Genomic DNA, 22,003 nt, shown 5'->3' with positions numbered 1-22,003 from the left:
TAGTTGTGAATTGTTCCAGCCACGGTATTGTGGGTTAGTTGTAAATTGTTCCAGCCACGGTATTGTGGGTTAGTTGTGAATTGTTCCAGCCACGGTATTGTGGGCTGTGAATTGTTCCAGCCACGGTATTGTGGGTTAGTTGTGAATTGTTCCAGCCTCGGTATTGTGGGTTAGTTGTGAATTGTTCCAGCCTCGGTATTGTGGGTTAGTTGCGAATTGTTCCAGCCTCGGTATTGTGGGTTAGTTGCGAATTGTTCCAGCCTCGGTATTGTGGGTTAGTTGTGACTTGTTCCAGGCACGGTATTGTAAATTGTTCCAGCCAAGAAATCGTGTGTTAGTTGCGAATTCTTCCAGCCATGGTATTATGTGTTAGTCGTAAATAGTTGCAGCCAAGGTATTATGAGTAACTGTGAATTGTTCCAGCCACGGTATTGTGGGTAAATGAATTGTTCAAGTCACAGTATTGTGGGTAAGTGTGACACCAAACACTTGGTCGACCGTGACAGTGCCACTGTTAATATCAATTATACACACACACAGTATGCGGCACCAGTTTGGAACCCACACCTAGCCAAGCACGTAAAGAAACTAGAGAAAGTGCAAAGGTTTGCAATAAGACTAGTCCCAGAGCTAAGAGGTATGTCCTACGAGGAAAGGTTAAGGGAAATCGACCTGACGACACAGGAGGACAGGAGAAATAGGCGGGACATGATAACGACATACAAAATACTGAGAGGAAATGACAAGTTGGACAAAGACAGAATGTTCCAGAGATTGGACACAGTAACAAGGAGACACAGTTGGAAGCTGAAGACACAGATGAATCACAGGGATGTTAGGAAGTATTTCTTCAGCCACAGAGTATTCAGGAAGTGGAATAGTTTGGGAAGCGATGTAGTGGAGGTAGAATCCATACATAGCTTTAAGCAGAGGTATGATAAAGCTCACGGTTCAGGGAGAGTGACCTAGTAGCGAATAGTGAAGAGGAGGGGCCAGGAGCTAGGACTCGACCCCTGCAATCTCAACTAGGTGACTACACACACACACACACACACACACACACACACACACACACACACACACACACACGCACACGCGCACACGCACACACACACACACACAGACACACACACACACACACGCACACACGCACACGCGCACACGCACATACACACACACACACACACACACACACACACACACACACACACACACACACACACACACACACACACACACACACACACACACACACACACACACATATATATAACAACCACAAGGGGGTTGTGTTAAATGATAGCTCTAGGACTTTCGTGTTGCAATCAACGCATCATCAAGAGTTTACAGTGTTGCAGATATGAGTAGGAAGTCCAAGCAGATTAGTTCATGGGAACATTGTAGCTGGAATGAGGTAGAAGCCAGACAGACCAGTACCAAGTATCAGAAAGATAAAGCAGAATATTAAATCACTATTAGACAGCCAACCCACAAGTACTGATAATGGCAGAGCGAATATAACATTACTAACATGATTATTATGAAAAATTCGGTCAGATTTTGATAGGATATAAAAGACTTTTAATTCTGAATATAGATATATCTTATATATCCCCTAATATTAAGAAAATGGGTGTACGGTTGACTCAAAACAAAAGGAAGATGTCTATAGTTTATCCAGAGTGAGATGTGTATAGACTATCTGTCCCACATAATTCTTAGGGAAACGCTGGTCTAACACAATGAAAGGGAAAACACGCTCTAATTCCTTGGTGTTGAATCTGGCTTATGCTCTCTGGCCTCAGTTATAAACACATCGAGTTTGAATAATATGAAACTACTGTATAATGAACGTTTATCATGTTTTATAATTGTTTATTCTAAAATATTTCTTAGCATCCATGAGGTACGGGGAACAAGGACTCTGGCTTCTGACCAATTTGCGGGATTCTTGTAAACTTAGGTGTGGTTACCTGGAGTCTACCTGGAGGGTATTCCGGGGATCAACGCCCCCGCGGCCCGGTCCATGACCAGGCCTCCCGGTGGATCAGGGCCTGATCAACCATGTTGTTACTACTGGCTGCACGTAATCCAGTGTACAAGACACAACCCGGCTGATCTGGCACTGACTTGTATTTGTTCAGCTGCCTCTTGAAGACAGTCAGGGGGTCTACTGGTAATTCCCCTTGTGCATGGTGGGAGGCTGTTGAAAAGTCTTGGGCCCTGGAAACTTATGTTATTTTCTCTTAGAGTACCTATGGCGCCCCTACTTTTCACTGGGGGTATTTTGCACCACCTGCCCAGGCTTTTACTTTCGTTGGGAGTGATTTCTGTGTGCAAATTCGGGACCATTCCTTCTAGGATTTTCCAAGTGTAGACTATAATATATCTTTTTCGCCTGCATTCCAGTGAGTACAAGTCAAGTGCTTCCAAGCGTTTCCAGTAGTTAAGGTGTTTGATTGCGCTTATATGTGCAGTAAAGGTTCTCTGTACATTCTCCAGATCTGCAATATTCTCTGCTTTGGAGGGAAATGTTAATGCACAGCAGTATTCCAGCCAAGAGAGAACAAGTGATTTGAAAAGGTCGTTACTGGCTTGGCATCTCTTGTTTTGAATGGTCTCATTATCCATCCTATCATTTTCTTAGCAGCTGTGATCGTGGCACTGTTGTGAGCCTTGAAAGTGATATCTTCAGACATTACCACTCCCAGGTCCCTCACATTACTTTTTCGGTCTATTGTATGATTAGAGTTTGTAGTATACTCTGTTCTAGTTATTATCTCCTCCAGTTTTCCATAACGGAGTAGTTGGAATTTGTCTTCACTGAACATCATATTGTTTTCTGTTGCCCACTGGAAATCTTAGTTTATATCTTGTTGGAGGTTAACCGCGTCCTCAATAGATGGCAGCCTCATGCAGATCCTGGTATCGTCTGCAAAGGATGATACAGTGCTGTGGGTTGCATCTCTGTCTATGTCTGATATGAGGATGAGGAACAGGATGGGGGCGAGTACTGTGCCTTGTGGAACAGAACTTTTCACTATGGCAGCTTCCAATTTAACTCTGTTGACTACTACACTTTGTGTGCGATTGGTTAGAAAGTTGAAGATCCATCTTCCCAGTTTGTCAGTTATTCCTTTAGCACGTATTTTATGCGAAATTACATCATGATCGCACTTGTCAAAATAATCAATAACAACATTGTGACTAGCTGAGGATTCGATCCCATGTTGTTTTGGCCCTCCTAATGGTGAGCAAAAATCACATGACACTCTAACCCACAGGACCACGCAATCCTACAAGAACCAAGCAGCCAGCAGGGCTAGGTGTTTTACCTTGATCCGAGAACATACGGTGGTATGGGTGCCTCTGAACTAATTTCATTCTACTCCCCGTTTGGTGTACTAACCTCTACGAGCAGTATAAATATTATTGAATCATGAACGAGTGGTTTGTAATCAATAACAACACTGTGACTAGCCAGGCTAAAAGGCGGGCTAAAACAACGCGAGTTCGATCCGCCGGCTAGTCGCAGTGTTGTCGTTTGATTAAATACCTCTCGTTCGTGGTTACAATACGATAAATACTGCTTGTGGAGGCTAGTACACCAAACGGGGAGTAGTATGAAATTAGCTCTGAGGCACCCACACCATCGTATGTCCTCGGATCAAGGTAAAACACCTAGCTCTGCTGGGTGCGTGATTCTTGTAGGATTTGGTTGTCCTGTGGGTTAGAGGGTTATGTGATTTTCACTCACCTTGAGGCGGACCATAACAACATGGGGATACACACACACACACACACACACATACATATATGTATATATATATATATATATATATATATATATATATATATATATATATATATATATATATATATATATATATATATATGTATATATATATATATATCCTGGTGTACTAAGAGGGAAATTTTTGAAGTGTCGTATTTCTAGAAGACTGACAGTGTCAGAAACTTCCTAAAGAAATACATTTTTCCTTGTGTTCCTCAACGTTATGTTCATTGTCTTCTTCAGTAAAGACAGTTTTCATCGTCCTCAATAAAAACAGTCTACACTGTCTTCCTCAAGAAAGAATATTTTCATTGTCTTTCTTAAGAAATAATGTTGTCTTTGTCTTCCTGGAGAACAGTTGGTGTCAAAAGTTTTTTCAAGATTTTCTATTGTCTTTGTTCTTCTCAGCAAATAACGCTGTTGTTGTTTTTCCTCACCAGGTGTGACTGTTGTTTTTGTCTCCCCGAAGAACCGTCGTTATCATCGTTTTCTTCATGAAAGATTGATGTTATTGTCTTCCTTGACGAACACTGATCAATTAATCTTTCCCAAGAAGGGCTGTTGTCACTGTCTTCCACTACAAGGGCTGTTGTCACTGTCTTCCACTACAAGGGCTGTTGTCACTGTCTTCCACTACAAGGGCTGTTGTCACTGTCTTCCACTACAAGGGCTGTTGTCACTGTCTTCCCCTACAAGGGCTGTTGTCACTGTCTTCCACTACAAGGGCTGTTGTCACTGTCTTCCACTACAAGGGCTGTTGTCACTGTCTTCCACTACAAGGGCTGTTGTCACTGTCTTCCACTACAAGGGCTGTTGTCACTGTCTTCCACTACAAGGGCTGTTGTCACTGTCTTCCACTACAAGGGCTGTTGTCACTGTCTTCCACTACAAGGGCTGTTGTCACTGTCTTCCACTACAAGGGCTGTTGTCACTGTCTTCCACTACAAGGGCTGTTGTCACTGTCTTCCACTACAAGGGCTGTTGTCACTGTCTTCCACTACAAGGGCTGTTGTCACTGTCTTCCCTACAAGGGCTACAAGGGCTGTTGTCACTGTCTTCCACTACAAGGGCTGTTGTCACTGTCTTCCACTACAAGGGCTGTTGTCACTGTCTTCCACTACAAGGGCTGTTGTCACTGTCTTCCACTACAAGGGCTGTTGTCACTGTCTTCCACTACAAGGGCTGTTGTCACTGTCTTCCACTACAAGGGCTGTTGTCACTGTCTTCCACTACAAGGGCTGTTGTCACTGTCTTCCACTACAAGGGCTGTTGTCACTGTCTTCCACTACAAGGGCTGTTGTCACTGTCTTCCACTACAAGGGCTGTTGTCACTGTCTTCCACTACAAGGGCTGTTGTCACTGTCTTCCACTACAAGGGCTGTTGTCACTGTCTTCCACTACAAGGGCTGTTGTCACTGTCTTCCACTACAAGGGCTGTTGTCACTGTCTTCCACTACAAGGGCTGTTGTCACTGTCTTCCACTACAAGGGCTGTTGTCACTGTTTTCCCCTACAAGGGCTGTTGTCACTGTTTTCCCCTACAAGGGCTGTTGTCACTGTCTTCCACTACAAGGGCTGTTGTCACTGTCTTCCACTACAAGGGCTGTTGTCACTGTCTTCCACTACAAGGGCTGTTGTCACTGTTTTCCCCTACAAGGGCTGTTGTCACTGTCTTCCACTACAAGGGCTGTTGTCACTGTCTTCCACTACAAGGGCTGTTGTCACTGTCTTCCACTACAAGGGCTGTTGTCACTGTTTTCCCCTACAAGGGCTGTTGTCACTGTCTTCCACTACAAGGGCTGTTGTCACTGTCTTCCACTACAAGGGCTGTTGTCACTGTCTTCCACTACAAGGGCTGTTGTCACTGTCTTCCACTACAAGGGCTGTTGTCACTGTTTTCCCCTACAAGGGCTGTTGTCACTGTCTTCCACTACAAGGGCTGTTGTCACTGTCTTCCACTACAAGGGCTGTTGTCACTGTCTTCCACTACAAGGGCTGTTGTCACTGTCTTCCCCTACAAGGGCTGTTGTCACTGTCTTCCACTACAAGGGCTGTTGTCACTGTCTTCCCCTACAAGGGCTGTTGTCACTGTCTCACCCTACAAGGGCTGTTGTCACTGTCTTCCACTACAAGGGCTGTTGTCACTGTCTTCCCCTACAAGGGCTGTTGTCACTGTCTCACCCTACAAGGGCTGTTGTCACTGTCTTCCACTACAAGGGCTGTTGTCACTGTCTTCCACTACAAGGGCTGTTGTCACTGTCTTCCACTACAAGGGCTGTTGTCACTGTCTTCCACTACAAGGGCTGTTGTCACTGTCTTCCACTACAAGGGCTGTTGTCACTGTCTTCCACTACAAGGGCTGTTGTCACTGTCTTCCACTACAAGGGCTGTTGTCACTGTCTTCCACTACAAGGGCTGTTGTCACTGTCTTCCACTACAAGGGCTGTTGTCACTGTCTTCCACTACAAGGGCTGTTGTCACTGTCTTCCACTACAAGGGCTGTTGTCACTGTCTTCCACTACAAGGGCTGTTGTCACTGTCTTCCACTTTAAGGACTGTTGTCACTGTCTTCCCCTACAAGGGCTGTTGTCACTGTCTTCCCCTACAAGGGCTGTTTTCACTGTCTTCCACTTTAAGGACTGTTGTCACTGTCTTCCCCTACAAGGGCTGTTGTCACTGTCTTCCCCTACAAGGGCTGCTGTCACTGTCTTCCCCTACAAGGGCTGCTGTCACTGTCTCCCCGACAAGGGCTGTTGTCACTGTCTTCCACTACAAGGGCTGTTGTCACTGTCTTCCCCTACAAGGGCTGTTGTCATTGTCTTCCCCTACAAGGGCTGTTGTCACTGTCTTCCCCTACAAGGGCTGTTGTCACTGTCTTCCCCTACAAGGGCTGTTGTCATTGTCTTCCCCTACAAGGGCTGTTGTCACTGTCTTCCCCTACAAGGGCTGTTGTCACTGTCTTCCCCTACAAGGGCTGTTGTCACTGTCTTCCCCTACAAGGGCTGTTGTCACTGTCTTCCACTACAAGGGCTGTTGTCATTGTCTTCCCCTACAAGGGCTGTTGTCACTATCTTCCTGTGCAAGGCTTGTCGTCACTGTCTTCCCCTACAAGGGCTGTTGTCACTGTCTTCCTGTGCAAGGCTTGTCGTCACTGTTTTCCCCAACTAGGGCTGCTGTCATTGTCTTCCTGAACAAGGGTTGTCGTCACTGTCTTCCCCTACAAGGACTGCTGTCACTGTCTTCCTGTACAAGGGCTGCTGTCACTGTCTTCCTGCACAAAGGGCTGTCGTCACTGTCTTCCCCTATAAAGACTGCTGTCACTGTCTTCCCGTACAAGGGCTGTTGTCACTGTCTTCCTTTACAAGGGCTGTCGTTACTGCCTTCCTCTGCAAGGACTGTCGTCACTGTCTTCCCCTACAAGGGTTGTTGTCACTGTCTTCCCGTAAAAGGACTGTCGTCACTGTCTTCCCCTACAAGGGTTGTTGTCACTGTCTTCCCGTAAAAGGACTGTCGTCACTGTCTTCCCCTACAAGGGTTGTTGTCACTGTCTTCCTCTACAAAGGCCGTTGTCACTGCCTTCTCAAGCAAGGAAAATTTACACTACTTAAGAAACTTCAAACCTACTGTGTCACCTACTAATTATTTATAAGTTTTTTTTTCTCAAAACAACCTACATAAAATAAGATACACTTGTAAACAACACAGAGAGGAAGCATTGAGTGAAAAAATCTTCTGCCAGTAATGATCACTTACAATTGCGTGTTCCAAAGAGAGAAATAGACCTCTCTGTGTATATATACACTGCACGATACCTCTCACCGTACATATATCCTGGAGTATTTCATCACATCATCCGTCTTCTACATTCCATTACCATGTTATTCACTGTCTATACATTTCGCCGCAGTATATATCTGCTGAACATTTCTCTGTCACTGTGACGGTGGGTTGAACACTACTAATGTTCTTGCGATCTCACTATAAATCTGCCCTTTCAAAGTGTATCGGAGAGTGCATGAAAATTATTTCCACTGGTGATCTATACAAACTCAAATTCTAATAATAAATATGGATAATGGGTTTCAAAATGCGTTTTTAAAGTTATACCTACACTGTACAGATTAATATTAAAAACGTCGATTTATCATTACTCGTTCACTTAGGTAGGCTCAGAGGTTTGTGAAGAGAACTATGATGCAGAACAGACCTCTGTTATAGACCATGTTTCGCTTTATACAGAGTTTTATCATGACTTGATGAAGCTCTACATTCACACTACACTCTACACTCTCCTCAAGTCATGACTTCATTGAGATCTACATTAAAAGTTTGGTCAGCACCAAATTTCTTTCTACTGTAGTTGCCTGCCGCACTTGCCATCTAACACAGGCTAAGGGGCTACTGAACCAGTGTATTTCCTAGAGTTGAGGAAGCTAACTGCCGAGAATGTCAGTCTAGGCTTCGTAATAGCTTAGGCTCGCATCTCTGAGCAGGTGGCGTTGCTAACCTTCAGCAGGGCAGTTGGAGAGAGAAGAGGTTGAGCTTCGACATGGGACGGGTAGGAGGAAGACCTGGGTGGTGGGGGAGGTCGAGAGACTGAACGAGCTGTTCCATTGTGGGGTGGACACACGCTAGTAACCTCGCCTCCGGGGTTCAGAACACCACCCTGGCCACTCTGACAGCAGCTGCTGTAGTCGGGTGGCCATTCGTGCTGTGGTTCCCCGTCGCAGGAGGTGGCCAGACTGCTGCGAAGTGTCGCCGAAGAGCGCATCGTTCCGCAGTTCGAAGGCGAGGATAGCTTACCGGCGGTGATATCGCCAGTGCTACGAAGCTGAATGCTGTTCCCGGTTTCGTTAACGCTACTTTCGTGGTTAGTAGGGCCTCCTTGCTTAGTGAGGCGCGCGGTATCTCTGCGATAATACACAGCAGCAAACACCAGTAGGTTGAGAATGAGTAAGGAGCATCCGATAGCTACGGTGAGGCTGAGAGCTGTGGTGTAAGGAAACTGCCCCTGTTGCTGTTGTTGTCTTCCTCTTGAAACATCTTCCATAAGACCAGCCACGTTGCTGGAATTCGTCAGCACCAGCAGAGTGGGTGGTTGTGTGTTGTGCGTGGTTGCAGCCACCGTGGGAGGATTACTGGGTGTCGGTGTGGTTGAAGGCGGCAAGAAGTTGGTTGAAAGGTTGCTTGGCCTGGTAGGTCCGGAGTACGAGTCGGGTTTCTCGTGGTCGGGCAGTCTGTGGAAGAGAGAGTCGGGTCCATAGAGAGAACCGACTTTCTCCAGGCCTGGCACTAGCCACGACCAAAGTGCCACACGACCAGCACGGTAGTGATCACGAACACGTCCACGACCTCCTGTACGACCAAGGACAACAAGAGCAGCATGAATGATATAATTTTAAACAATTATAATAATAATAATAATAATAATAATAATAATAATAATAATAGCAATAATAATAATAATATTATTATTATTATAATTAAATTATTATTATTATTATTATTATTATTATTATTATTATTATTATTATTATTATTATTATTTTAATATTTTATTAAAGGAAAGCGCTAAATCATTAAGAGTAATACAGCACCATGGAGTGACACGTAATCAGGTTTGATCCGAGAAGAAGGAAGGTAACTCCAGTTCCTAGAATCAAGAGCTCCTCACCAGCCTCAAGGCACCTCCTCTTCCTCTGATGGGCTCTAAAGAGCCAGACCTGATATCAAGGTCTGACCTTAGTGCACCACACCAGGATGCTGACACACTCGCCAGGATTGATAACATTGGTACCTATTTCCTGCTAGGTAAACAGAGGCAGCTACAGAGAACACAAAGGCACAAAACAATACTTTGTAAATGGTCCAACTGGGTCCGAAACGTCGTCGCAAGCTCCTCTCTCCTATGTACAGGTTATTTGTGTAATGTAGTTTAACATTGTAGCCTCACAGTGTCCCGGGAATCGAGCTCTGGGCATTTAGGTTGTGAGCTAATTGCTCTGACCATCTTATTATTAATTTATGTTGAGAAACTGCTGTTTCATTATTAAATAAAGAATATATTAATAATTATTTAGCTATATGGTCACTTTATTAAGAAAAGATATTTCGCCTGGACGCCACATTTTGTCATGTGATGAATGTAGCACGTTTCGCCCAGAGAACAGGATTCATCAGTCGAATATAGGCGAATTTAACACAGATCACGTCTATATTCAGCTTTATTTGACTGCAGAAGCCTGCTATGCAGGCGAAACGTTTTATCATTAAAAATACACAAGTTTTGCACATGTGTCTTATTCATCAATTTGTCATCAAGTATTCTATTTATTCTCAATTTATTTGAAAGGTAGTTTTTCACCTTTCCGGGATTTGACTAATTTTGAGGAAACAAATTCAACCTTGACAACAAGTGGCAGTAAACAAGAGGGAACAACAACAGCTGTCTTCAAGTGATGTTACTGTTGTTGTATTGTGTTCCCTAGAGTGATGTTGTTCCTTCACTGATGTTTTCACGTTGTGGTGTGCCTACAGGAGGCAAGTTGGGTTACGTTACGTTACGTGACGTTAAGTTAGGCTAGCTTAGATTACGTTAGATTACGTTAGGTTAGGTTAGACTAGATTACGTTACGTTACGTTAGATTAGATGTATCTGGAAACAGAACAAGTATTTCCTGACGCGGGTCTTAGTCATGTAATGACTCGCAGCTGGAGCTTTTGGTCTTCTGACTGAGGTCTCCCCCTGGCTTACTGGTCCACCCGTTTAAAAGTTTACGTTATGGTTATAACAGTTTACTCAGAGGCAATGGTACTACTCACCCAGGTCGAGGTATCTACGGTAGACAGGGTCGTAGCCAGCCCACTCCTGACTTCTGTATCTCTGGGACTCCTTCCCTCCACTTACTGTCTCTCCTCCTACCCCTCCTTCGTTGGGGTTCCTGTGGATACAATGAGACTCAGCTTAATTACAATGCAAACACGCCATTGATAAAACTCAATATGTTGTAAATGGAACTCTGTCGAGAAGACGTTTCGCCCACGAGGGACTTCATCAATGGATAAAGTCACTGGTGAAGGAAACGTCTCAATAAAATGCCACAAACTCCATATTGTGTCTTAATAAAATACTTATAAGTAAAAAATTCCATGGGACGTAAATAACTGAGACCGCAAGGTTGTGAATTTTTTTTTTAAATTAAATGGGGTGTAAGACCCAGCTAGGGTTGACCAGCCTGTCTCAAGTCTCACCAAATTAAAACTATTTTTCTGTAAATTTTTAAGTACCTCAGTATTGGGACTTTCACGGAAATTCTGCCAATGGCTGAGTCTGCACTGAAGTCTAAAATATATTTTCTTAAGTCTTATGTCGAAAATTTAAGGACACCACTAGTTTAGGTCTGACTTACCCGGTTTTGATAAAGTTTGTCCACATGTTGATAATAGCCTCGCTTAGTGCCACGTCCGTCTTGGTGAAGTTGAGGGCCGGTGCCAAGGGTGCCACTGACCCCAGCGGTGAACCAAACACATACAGCAGCTCGTTTAAAAACACGTCTGGCCCCGTCTGGCCAAGGAGAATCAAGAAGAAAAGTATTAAACACCGTAAGGATGGTCAAGAGAGACGAATATAAGTCCATTGTGATCCTTTATTGACGAATAAGATCAATAAACGATACGTACCTCACAGAGCAGGGGGTTAAACGTTCAGCTTATAACCGAAAAGCTCCAGGTCGAACCCTGGGCGAGGTGGGTGATACAGGCAAGTCTAACATGTGTATGAATGAGACACATGAACGGTACTTCGATATCTTTAATCGTAATAAAGAAGTCAGAATGGTGAACATGTGTCTCATTCATCAACGCGTGTCTCATTCATCAACATGTGTCTCATTCATCAACATGTGTCTCATTCATCAATATGTTTCTCATTCATTAACATGTGTCTCATTCACCGACATGTGTCTCATTAATCAACATATGTCTTATCCATCAACATGTGTCTCATTCATCAACATGTGTCTCATTCATCAACATGTGTCTCATTCATTAACATGTGTCTCATTCACCGACATGTGTCTCATTCATCAACATGTGTCTCATTCATCAACATGTGTCTCATTCATTAACATGTGTCTCATTCACCGACATGTGTCTCATTAATCAACATATGTCTTATCCATCAACATGTGTCTCATTCATCAACATGTGTCTCATTCATCAACATGTGTCTCATTCATCAACATGTGTCTCATTCATCAACATGTGTCTCATTCATCATGTGTCTCATTCATTAACATGTGTCTCATTCACCGACATGTGTCTCATTCATCAACATATGTCTCATTCATCATGTGTCTCATTTATCATGTGCATTATTCATCAACATATGTCTATTTCATCAGCATGTGTCTCATTCATCAACATATGTCACATTCATCATGTGTCTCATTTATCATGTGCCTTATTCATCAACATATGTCTATTTCATCAGCATGTGTCTCATTCATCAACATATGTCTCATTCATCATGTGTCTCATTTATCATGTGCCTTATTCATCAACATATGTCTATTTCATCAGCATGTGTCTCATTCATCAACATATGTCTCATTCATCATGTGTCTCATTTATCATGTGCCTTATTCATCAACATATGTCTATTTCATCAGCATGTGTCTCATTCATCAACATATGTCACATTCATCATGTGTCTCATTTATTATGTGCCTTATTCATCAACATATGTCTATTTCATCAGCATGTGTCTCATTCATCAACATATGTCTCATTCATCATGTGTCTCATTTATCATGTGCCTTATTCATCAACATATGTCTATTTCATCAGCATGTGCCTCATTCATCAGCATGTGTCTCATTCATCACGTGTCTCACTCATCAGGATGACACTGTTACCCATTCATATTTAACCTAACACCTGATGCCCCTATTACCCAACAGTAGATATATACGAAACATCTGCAACGTTCGGGTGTTTTATTAAGGCAACGTTTTGCCCGCAGAAACATTGCCAGTAATAAAAATTCAAAACGTCGCATGTGAGTTAATTTACCCAAATAAACGTAAACTGAACGTCATGATGACTGTTGACTACACATGTTCCACATTGATGCTCAAATGAGACAACATTATCACCTTGGTGAAAGATTCTCATTTCTCTCTCAGGAATGAGAGTTAAAGAATGATTCACTCTTCTTAGAGCTGAGAATTATGGAAATATTCTTGTCAGGGCTGAGAGTTACAAGAACATGTATAAAACACATATTTAACAGTTGGGTATCTTTACTGCCAGTAAAAACAGCAATAATAATATTTATAATAATAATAATAATAATAATAATAATAATAATAATAATAATAATAATAATAATAATAATAATAATAATAATAATAATAATAAGAAGAAGAAGAAGAAGAAGAAGAAGAAAAAGAAGATTTTTAGTGCCTCAACTAGTGGACTTCGAGACACATCTCCCACGTACTGAGGAACCTTGAACAATATATTTCTCATAAGAGCTATTTAAAAGAGTTTCAAAATTTTCAGTCCCCATGGGACCTTTCAGGGCTGAGAGTTACTGAAACATTCACTCTTGCCAGTACTGAGAGTTACTGAAACATTCACTCTTCCCAGTACTGAGAGTTACTGAAACATTCACTCTTCCCAGTACTGAGAGTTACTGAAACATTCACTCTTCCCAGTACTGAGAGTTACTAAAACATTCACTCTTCCCAGTACTGAGAGTTACTGAAACATTCACTCTTCCCAGTACTGAGAGTTACTGAAACATTCACTCTTCCCAGTACTGTGAGTTACTGAAACATTCACTCTTGCCAGTACTGAGAGTTACTGAAACATTCACTCTTCCCAGTACTGAGTTACTGAAACATTCACTCATCCCAGTACTGAGTTACTGAAACATTCACTCTTCCCAGTACTGAGAGTTACTGAAACATTCACTCTTGCCAGTACTGAGAGTTACTGAAACATTCACTCTTCCCAGTACTGAGTTACTGAAACATTCACTCATCCCAGTACTGAGTTACTGAAACATTCACTCTTCCCAGTACTGAGAGTTACTGAAACATTCACTCTTCCCAGTACTGAGTTACTGAAACATTCACTCTTCCCAGTACTGAGAGTTACTGAAACATTCACTCTTCCCAGTACTGAGTTACTGAAACATTCACTCTTCCCAGTACTGAGTTACTGAAACATTCACTCTTGCCAGTACTGAGAGTTACTGAAACATTCACTCTTCCCAGTACTGAGAGTTACTGAAACATTCACTCTTCCCAGTACTGAGAGTTACTAAAACATTCACTCTTCCCAGTACTGAGAGTTACTGAAACATTCACTCTTCCCAGTACTGAGTTACTGAAACATTCACTCTTCCCAGTACTGAGAGTTACTGAAACATTCACTCTTCCCAGTACTGAGAGTTACTAAAACATTCTCTCTTCCCAGTACTGAGAGTTACTGAAACATTCACTCTTCCCAGTACTGAGAGTTACGAAAACATTCACTCTTCCCAGTACTGAGTTACTGAAACATTCACTCTTCCCAGTACTGAGAGTTACTGAAACATTCACTCTTGCCAGTACTGAGAGTTACTGAAACATTCACTCTTCCCAGTACTGAGAGTTACTGAAACATTCACTCTTCCCAGTACTGAGAGTTACTAAAACATTCACTCTTCCCAGTACTGAGAGTTACTGAAACATTCACTCTTTCCAGTACTGAGTTACTGAAACATTCACTCTTCCCAGTACTGAGAGTTACTGAAACATTCACTCTTCCCAGTACTGAGAGTTACTGAAACATTCACTCTTTCCAGTACTGAGAGTTACTGAAACATTCACTCTTGCCAGTACTGAGAGTTACTGAAACATTCACTCTTGCCAGTACTGAGAGTTACTGAAACATTCACTCTTGCCAGTACTGAGAGTTACTAAAACATTCACTCTTCCCAGTACTGAGAGTTACTGAAACATTCACTCTTCCCAGTACTGAGAGTTACTGAAACATTCACTCTTTCCAGTACTGAGAGTTACTGAAACATTCACTCTTGCCAGTACTGAGAGTTACTAAAACATTCACTCTTCCCAGTACTGAGAGTTACTGAAACATTCACTCTTCCCAGTACTGAGAGTTACTGAAACATTCACTCTTTCCAGTACTGAGAGTTACTGAAACATTCACTCTTGCCAGTACTGAGAGTTACTGAAACATTCACTCTTGCCAGTACTGAGTTACTGAAACATTCACTCTTCCCAGTACTGAGAGTTACTGAAACATTCACTCTTCCCAGTACTGAGTTACTAAAACATTCACTCTTCCCAGTACTGAGAGTTACTGAAACATTCACTCTTCCCAGTACTGAGAGTTACTAAAACATTCACTCTTCCCAGTACTGAGAGTTACTAAAACATTCACTCTTTCCAGTACTGAGAGTTACTAAAACATTCACTCTACCCAGTACTGAGAGTTACTAAAACATTCACTCTTCCCAGTACTGAGAGTTACTAAAACATTCACTCTTCCCAGTACTGAGAGTTACTGAAACATTCACTCTTCCCAGTACTGAGTTACTGAAACATTCACTCTTCCCAGTACTGAGAGTTACTGAAACATTCACTCTTGCCAGTACTGAGAGTTACTGAAACATTCACTCTTGCCAGTACTGAGAGTTACTGAAACATTCACTCTTCCCAGTACTGAGAGTTACTGAAACATTCACTCTTGCCAGTACTGAGAGTTACTGAAACATTCACTCTTCCCAGTACTGAGAGTTACTGAAACATTCACTCTTCCCAGTACTGAGAGTTACTGAAACATTCACTCTTCCCAGTACTGAGAGTTACTGAAACATTCACTCTTCCCAGTACTGAGAGTTACTGAAACATTCACTCTTGCCAGTACTGAGAGTTACTGAAACATTCACTCTTCCCAGTACTGAGAGTTACTGAAACATTCACTCTTGCCAGTACTGAGAGTTACTGAAACATTCACTCTTGCCAGTACTGAGAGTTACTGAAACATTCACTCTTGCCAGTACTGAGTCACTGAAACATTCACTCTTTCCAGTACTGAGAGTTACTGAAACATTCACTCTTGCCAGTACTGAGAGTTACTGAAACATTCACTCTTGCCAGTACTGAGTTACTGAAACATTCACTCTTCCCAGTACTGAGAGTTACTGAAACATTCACTCTTCCCAGTACTGAGAGTTACTGAAACATTCACTCTTTCCAGTACTGAGAGTTACTGAAACATTCACTCTTGCCAGTACTGAGAGTTACTGAAACATTCACTCTTGCCAGTACTGAGAGTTACTGAAACATTCACTCTTGCCAGTACTGAGAGTTACTAAAACATTCACTCTTCCCAGTACTGAGAGTTACTAAAACATTCACTCTTCCCAGTACTGAGAGTTACTAAAACATTCACTCTTCCCAGTACTGAGAGTTACTGAAACATTCACTCTTCCCAGTACTGAGAGTTACTGAAACATTCACTCTTCCCAGTACTGAGAGTTACTAAAACATTCACTCTTCCCAGTACTGAGAGTTACTAAAACATTCACTCTTCCCAGTACTGAGAGTTACTAAAACATTCACTCTTCCCAGTACTGAGAGTTACTAAAACATTCACTCTTCCCAGTACTGAGAGTTACTAAAACATTCACTCTTCCCAGTACTGAGAGTTACTGAAACATTCACTCTTCCCAGTACTGAGAGTTACTGAAACATTCACTCTTCCCAGTACTGAGAGTTACTAAAACATTCACTCTTCCCAGTACTGAGAGTTACTAAAACATTCACTCTTCCCAGTACTGAGAGTTACTGAAACATTCACTCTTCCCAGTACTGAGAGTTACTGAAACATTCACTCTTCCCAGTACTGAGAGTTAATGAAACATTCACTCTTCCCAGTACTGAGAGTTACTGAAACATTCACTCTTCCCAGTACTGAGAGTTACTGAAACATTCACTCTTCCCAGTACTGAGAGTTACTGAAACATTCACTCTTCCCAGTACTGAGAGTTACTGAAACATTCACTCTTCCCAGTACTGAGAGTTACTAAAACATTCACTCTTGCCAGTACTGAGAGTTACTGAAACATTCACTCTTCCCAGTACTGAGAGTTACTAAAACATTCACTCTTCCCAGTACTGAGAGTTACTGAAACATTCACTCTTCCCAGTACTGAGTTACTGAAACATTCACTCTTACCAGTACTGAGAGTTACTAAAACATTCACTCTTCCCAGTACTGAGAGTTACTAAAACATTCACTCTTCCCAGTACTGAGAGTTACTAAAACATTCACTCTTCCCAGTACTGAGAGTTACTAAAACATTCACTCTTCCCAGTACTGAGAGTTACTGAAACATTCACTCTTGCCAGTACTGAGAGTTACTGAAACATTCACTCTTGCCAGTACTGAGTTACTGAAACATTCACTCTTCCCAGTACTGAGTTACTAAAACATTCACTCTTCCCAGTACTGAGAGTTACTGAAACATTCACTCTTTCCAGTACTGAGTTACTGAAACATTCACTCTTCCCAGTACTGAGAGTTACTGAAACATTCACTCTTTCCAGTACTGAGTTACTGAAACATTCACTCTTCCCAGTACTGAGAGTTACTGAAACATTCACTCTTTCCAGTACTGAGTTACTGAAACATTCACTCTTCCCAGTACTGAGAGTTACTGAAACATTCACTCTTCCCAGTACTGAGAGTTACTGAAACATTCACTCTTCCCAGTACTGAGAGTTACTGAAACATTCACTCTTCCCAGTACTGAGAGTTACTGAAACATTCACTCTTCCCAGTACTGAGAGTTACTGAAACATTCACTCTTCCCAGTACTGAGAGTTACTGAAACATTCACTCTTCCCAGTACTGAGAGTCACTAAAACATTCACTCTTCCCAGTACTGAGAGTTACTGAAACATTCACTCTTCCCAGTACTGAGAGTTACTGAAACATTCACTCTTTCCAGTTCTGAGTTACTGAAACATTCACTCTTCCCAGTACTGAGAGTTACTGAAACATTCACTCTTCCCAGTACTGAGAGTTACTGAAACATTCACTCTTCCCAGTACTGAGAGTTACTGAAACATTCACTCTTCCCAGTACTGAGAGTTACTGAAACATTCACTCTTCCCAGTACTGAGAGTTACTGAAACATTCACTCTTCCCAGTACTGAGAGTTACTGAAACATTCACTCTTCCCAGTACTGAGAGTTACTAAAACATTCACTCTTCCCAGTACTGAGAGTTACTGAAACATTCACTCTTCCCAGTACTGAGTTACTGAAACATTCACTCTTTCCAGTACTGAGAGTTACTGAAACATTCACTCTTCCCAGTACTGAGAGTTACTGAAACATTCACTCTTCCCAGTACTGAGTTACTGAAACATTCACTCTTTCCAGTACTGAGAGTTACTGAAACATTCACTCTTCCCAGTACTGAGAGTTACTGAAACATTCACTCTTGCCAGTACTGAGTTACTGAAACATTCACTCTTTCCAGTACTGAGAGTTACTGAAACATTCACTCTTGCCAGTACTGAGAGTTACTGAAACATTCACTCTTGCCAGTACTGAGTTACTGAAACATTCACTCTTCCCAGTACTGAGAGTTACTGAAACATTCACTCTTTCCAGTACTGAGAGTTACTGAAACATTCACTCTTCCCAGTACTGAGAGTTACTGAAACATTCACTCTTTCCAGTACTGAGAGTTACTGAAACATTCACTCTTCCCAGTACTGAGAGTTACTGAAACATTCACTCTTTCCAGTACTGAGAGTTACTGAAACATTCACTCTTTCCAGTACTGAGAGTTACTGAAACATTCACTCTTGCCAGTACTGAGAGTTACTGAAACATTCACTCTTGCCAGTACTGAGAGTTACTGAAACATTCACTCTTGCCAGTACTGAGAGTTACTAAAACATTCACTCTTCCCAGTACTGAGAGTTACTAAAACATTCACTCTTCCCAGTACTGAGAGTTACTGAAACATTCACTCTTGCCAGTACTGAGAGTTACTGAAACATTCACTCTTCCCAGTACTGAGAGTTACTGAAACATTCACTCTTTCCAGTACTGAGAGTTACTGAAACATTCACTCTTTCCAGTACTGAGAGTTACTGAAACATTCACTCTTGCCAGTACTGAGAGTTACTGAAACATTCACTCTTGCCAGTACTGAGAGTTACTGAAACATTCACTCTTGCCAGTACTGAGAGTTACTAAAACATTCACTCTTCCCAGTACTGAGAGTTACTAAAACATTCACTCTTCCCAGTACTGAGAGTTACTAAAACATTCACTCTTCCCAGTACTGAGAGTTACTGAAACATTCACTCTTCCCAGTACTGAGAGTTACTGAAACATTCACTCTTCCCAGTACTGAGAGTTACTAAAACATTCACTCTTCCCAGTACTGAGAGTTACTAAAACATTCACTCTTCCCAGTACTGAGAGTTACTAAAACATTCACTCTTCCCAGTACTGAGAGTTACTAAAACATTCACTCTTCCCAGTACTGAGAGTTACTAAAACATTCACTCTTCCCAGTACTGAGAGTTACTGAAACATTCACTCTTCCCAGTACTGAGAGTTACTGAAACATTCACTCTTCCCAGTACTGAGAGTTACTAAAACATTCACTCTTCCCAGTACTGAGAGTTACTAAAACATTCACTCTTCCCAGTACTGAGAGTTACTGAAACATTCACTCTTCCCAGTACTGTGAGTTACTGAAACATTCACTCTTCCCAGTACTGAGAGTTACTAAAACATTCACTCTTCCCAGTACTGTGAGTTACTGAAACATTCACTCTTCCCAGTACGGAGAGTTACTGAAACATTCACTCTTCCCAGTACTGAGAGTTACTGAAACATTCACTCTTCCCAGTACTGAGAGTTACTGAAACATTCACTCTTCCCAGTACGGAGAGTTACTGAAACATTCACTCTTCCCAGTACTGAGAGTTACTGAAACATTCACTCTTCCCAGTACTGAGAGTTACTGAAACATTCACTCTTCCCAGTACTGAGAGTTACTGAAACATTCACTCTTCCCAGTACTGAGAGTTACTGAAACATTCACTCTTCCCAGTACTGAGAGTTACTAAAACATTCACTCTTGCCAGTACTGAGAGTTACTGAAACATTCACTCTTCCCAGTACTGAGAGTTACTAAAACATTCACTCTTCCAAGTACTGAGAGTTACTGAAACATTCACTCTTCCCAGTACTGAGAGTTACTAAAACATTCACTCTTCCCAGTACTGAGAGTTACTAAAACATTCACTCTTCCCAGTACTGAGAGTTACTAAAACATTCACTCTTCCCAGTACTGAGAGTTACTGAAACATTCACTCTTGCCAGTACTGAGAGTTACTGAAACATTCACTCTTGCCAGTACTGAGTTACTGAAACATTCACTCTTCCCAGTACTGAGAGTTACTGAAACATTCACTCTTTCCAGTACTGAGTTACTGAAACATTCACTCTTCCCAGTACTGAGAGTTACTGAAACATTCACTCTTTCCAGTACTGAGTTACTGAAACATTCACTCTTCCCAGTACTGAGAGTTACTGAAACATTCACTCTTTCCAGTACTGAGTTACTGAAACATTCACTCTTCCCAGTACTGAGAGTTACTGAAACATTCACTCTTCCCAGTACTGAGAGTTACTGAAACATTCACTCTTCCCAGTACTGAGAGTTACTGAAACATTCACTCTTCCCAGTACTGAGAGTTACTGAAACATTCACTCTTCCCAGTACTGAGAGTTACTGAAACATTCACTCTTCCCAGTACTGAGAGTTACTGAAACATTCACTCTTCCCAGTACTGAGAGTTACTGAAACATTCACTCTTCCCAGTACTGAGAGTTACTGAAACATTCACTCTTTCCAGTTCTGAGTTACTGAAACATTCACTCTTCCCAGTACTGAGAGTTACTGAAACATTCACTCTTCCCAGTACTGAGAGTTACTGAAACATTCACTCTTCCCAGTACTGAGAGTTACTAAAACATTCACTCTTCCCAGTACTGAGAGTTACTGAAACATTCACTCTTCCCAGTACTGAGTTACTGAAACATTCACTCTTTCCAGTACTGAGAGTTACTGAAACATTCACTCTTCCCAGTACTGAGAGTTACTGAAACATTCACTCTTCCCAGTACTGAGTTACTGAAACATTCACTCTTTCCAGTACTGAGAGTTACTGAAACATTCACTCTTCCCAGTACTGAGAGTTACTGAAACATTCACTCTTCCCAGTACTGAGAGTTACTGAGACATTCACTCTTCTCAAGAACTCTCCAGCATAATACACCCCTTATAATACGACTCATTACCATGGTTAAGTAAGTTTATTTAGGTACGTAGCAGTAAGTAGTAGTAGGTCAGCCAGTATTGCCCGGCCGGGTCTTTTCCAGATGGTGACCCGGCAGGATTTAGGTACGGGTACACATAATTACAGTTACATAAATTACAATACAAAGTGACATATTTCTATTGAGGTCAGGGGAAAAAATGCTGAATTACTGTACCTCGGGGTTAGGTTCGTCCGGACGATAGTCCAAGACGTAGAGAAAAGCAGTTCTGGCCGGGGTGTAGAGGTTATTAGCTGCTACGGTGACGGGGGAGACGAACGACGCATCGTGTAGGGCCTCCGCCGTCAGGTCCCGGATGTGTACTGGATGCTGCACCGGACGTGCCCAGTCCGTGTACTCTGCTGTGATGGCCAGCACGATCTCCTGCGAACACGTACGCTTTCTTCAATCTTCAAGTGATCATAACCCTACTTTTAAAATCAGAATAAAGCTTTTAAAATCAGATAGAACCTTGAAAATCAGATTAAAGCTTTATATAACACATTAAATAACACTATCTGCTTTAATAAAGCAGGTAGTGCTATTTAACAAGCAATAAGTGTTAGTTAATAAAGCAGGTAGCGTTACGTAATCAAGCACACAGTGTTATTTAATAAAGCAGACAGTGTTATTTAATAAAGCAGACAGTGTTATTTAATAAAGCAGACAGTGTTGTTTAATAAAGCAGACAGTGTTATTTAATAAAGCAGACAGTGTTGTTTAATAAAGCAGACAGTGTTGCTTAATAAAGCAGACAGTGTTATTTAATAAAGTAG

At 41.9% G+C, this 22,003-nt stretch overlaps 1 protein-coding gene across 1 annotated transcript in view; it reads right to left on the bottom strand.

Moving 5' to 3' along the window:
• Nucleotides 1-6,327: 6,327 nt before the first annotated feature.
• Nucleotides 6,328-22,003, bottom strand: part of LOC128696944 (neuroligin-4, X-linked-like) — a 156,353-nt gene continuing 140,677 nt past the window's right edge. Inside the window, exons 7-10 of the mRNA XM_070095182.1 lie at nt 21,405-21,611; nt 11,205-11,359; nt 10,618-10,736; nt 6,328-9,150 (exon numbers count right to left, since the gene is read on the bottom strand). Coding sequence (XP_069951283.1) covers nt 8,267-9,150; nt 10,618-10,736; nt 11,205-11,359; nt 21,405-21,611 — 1,365 coding nt within the window. The 3' untranslated portion in view covers nt 6,328-8,266. The remainder of the gene's footprint in view (nt 9,151-10,617; nt 10,737-11,204; nt 11,360-21,404; nt 21,612-22,003) is intronic.

The sequence above is a fragment of the Cherax quadricarinatus genome, chromosome 49 (assembly GCF_038502225.1).
Source record: "Cherax quadricarinatus isolate ZL_2023a chromosome 49, ASM3850222v1, whole genome shotgun sequence".
NCBI classification, from domain to species: Eukaryota; Metazoa; Arthropoda; class Malacostraca; order Decapoda; family Parastacidae; genus Cherax; species Cherax quadricarinatus.
The sequence above is the reverse complement of the archived record's forward strand: the minus strand, read 5'-3'. Positions and strand labels throughout refer to the sequence as shown.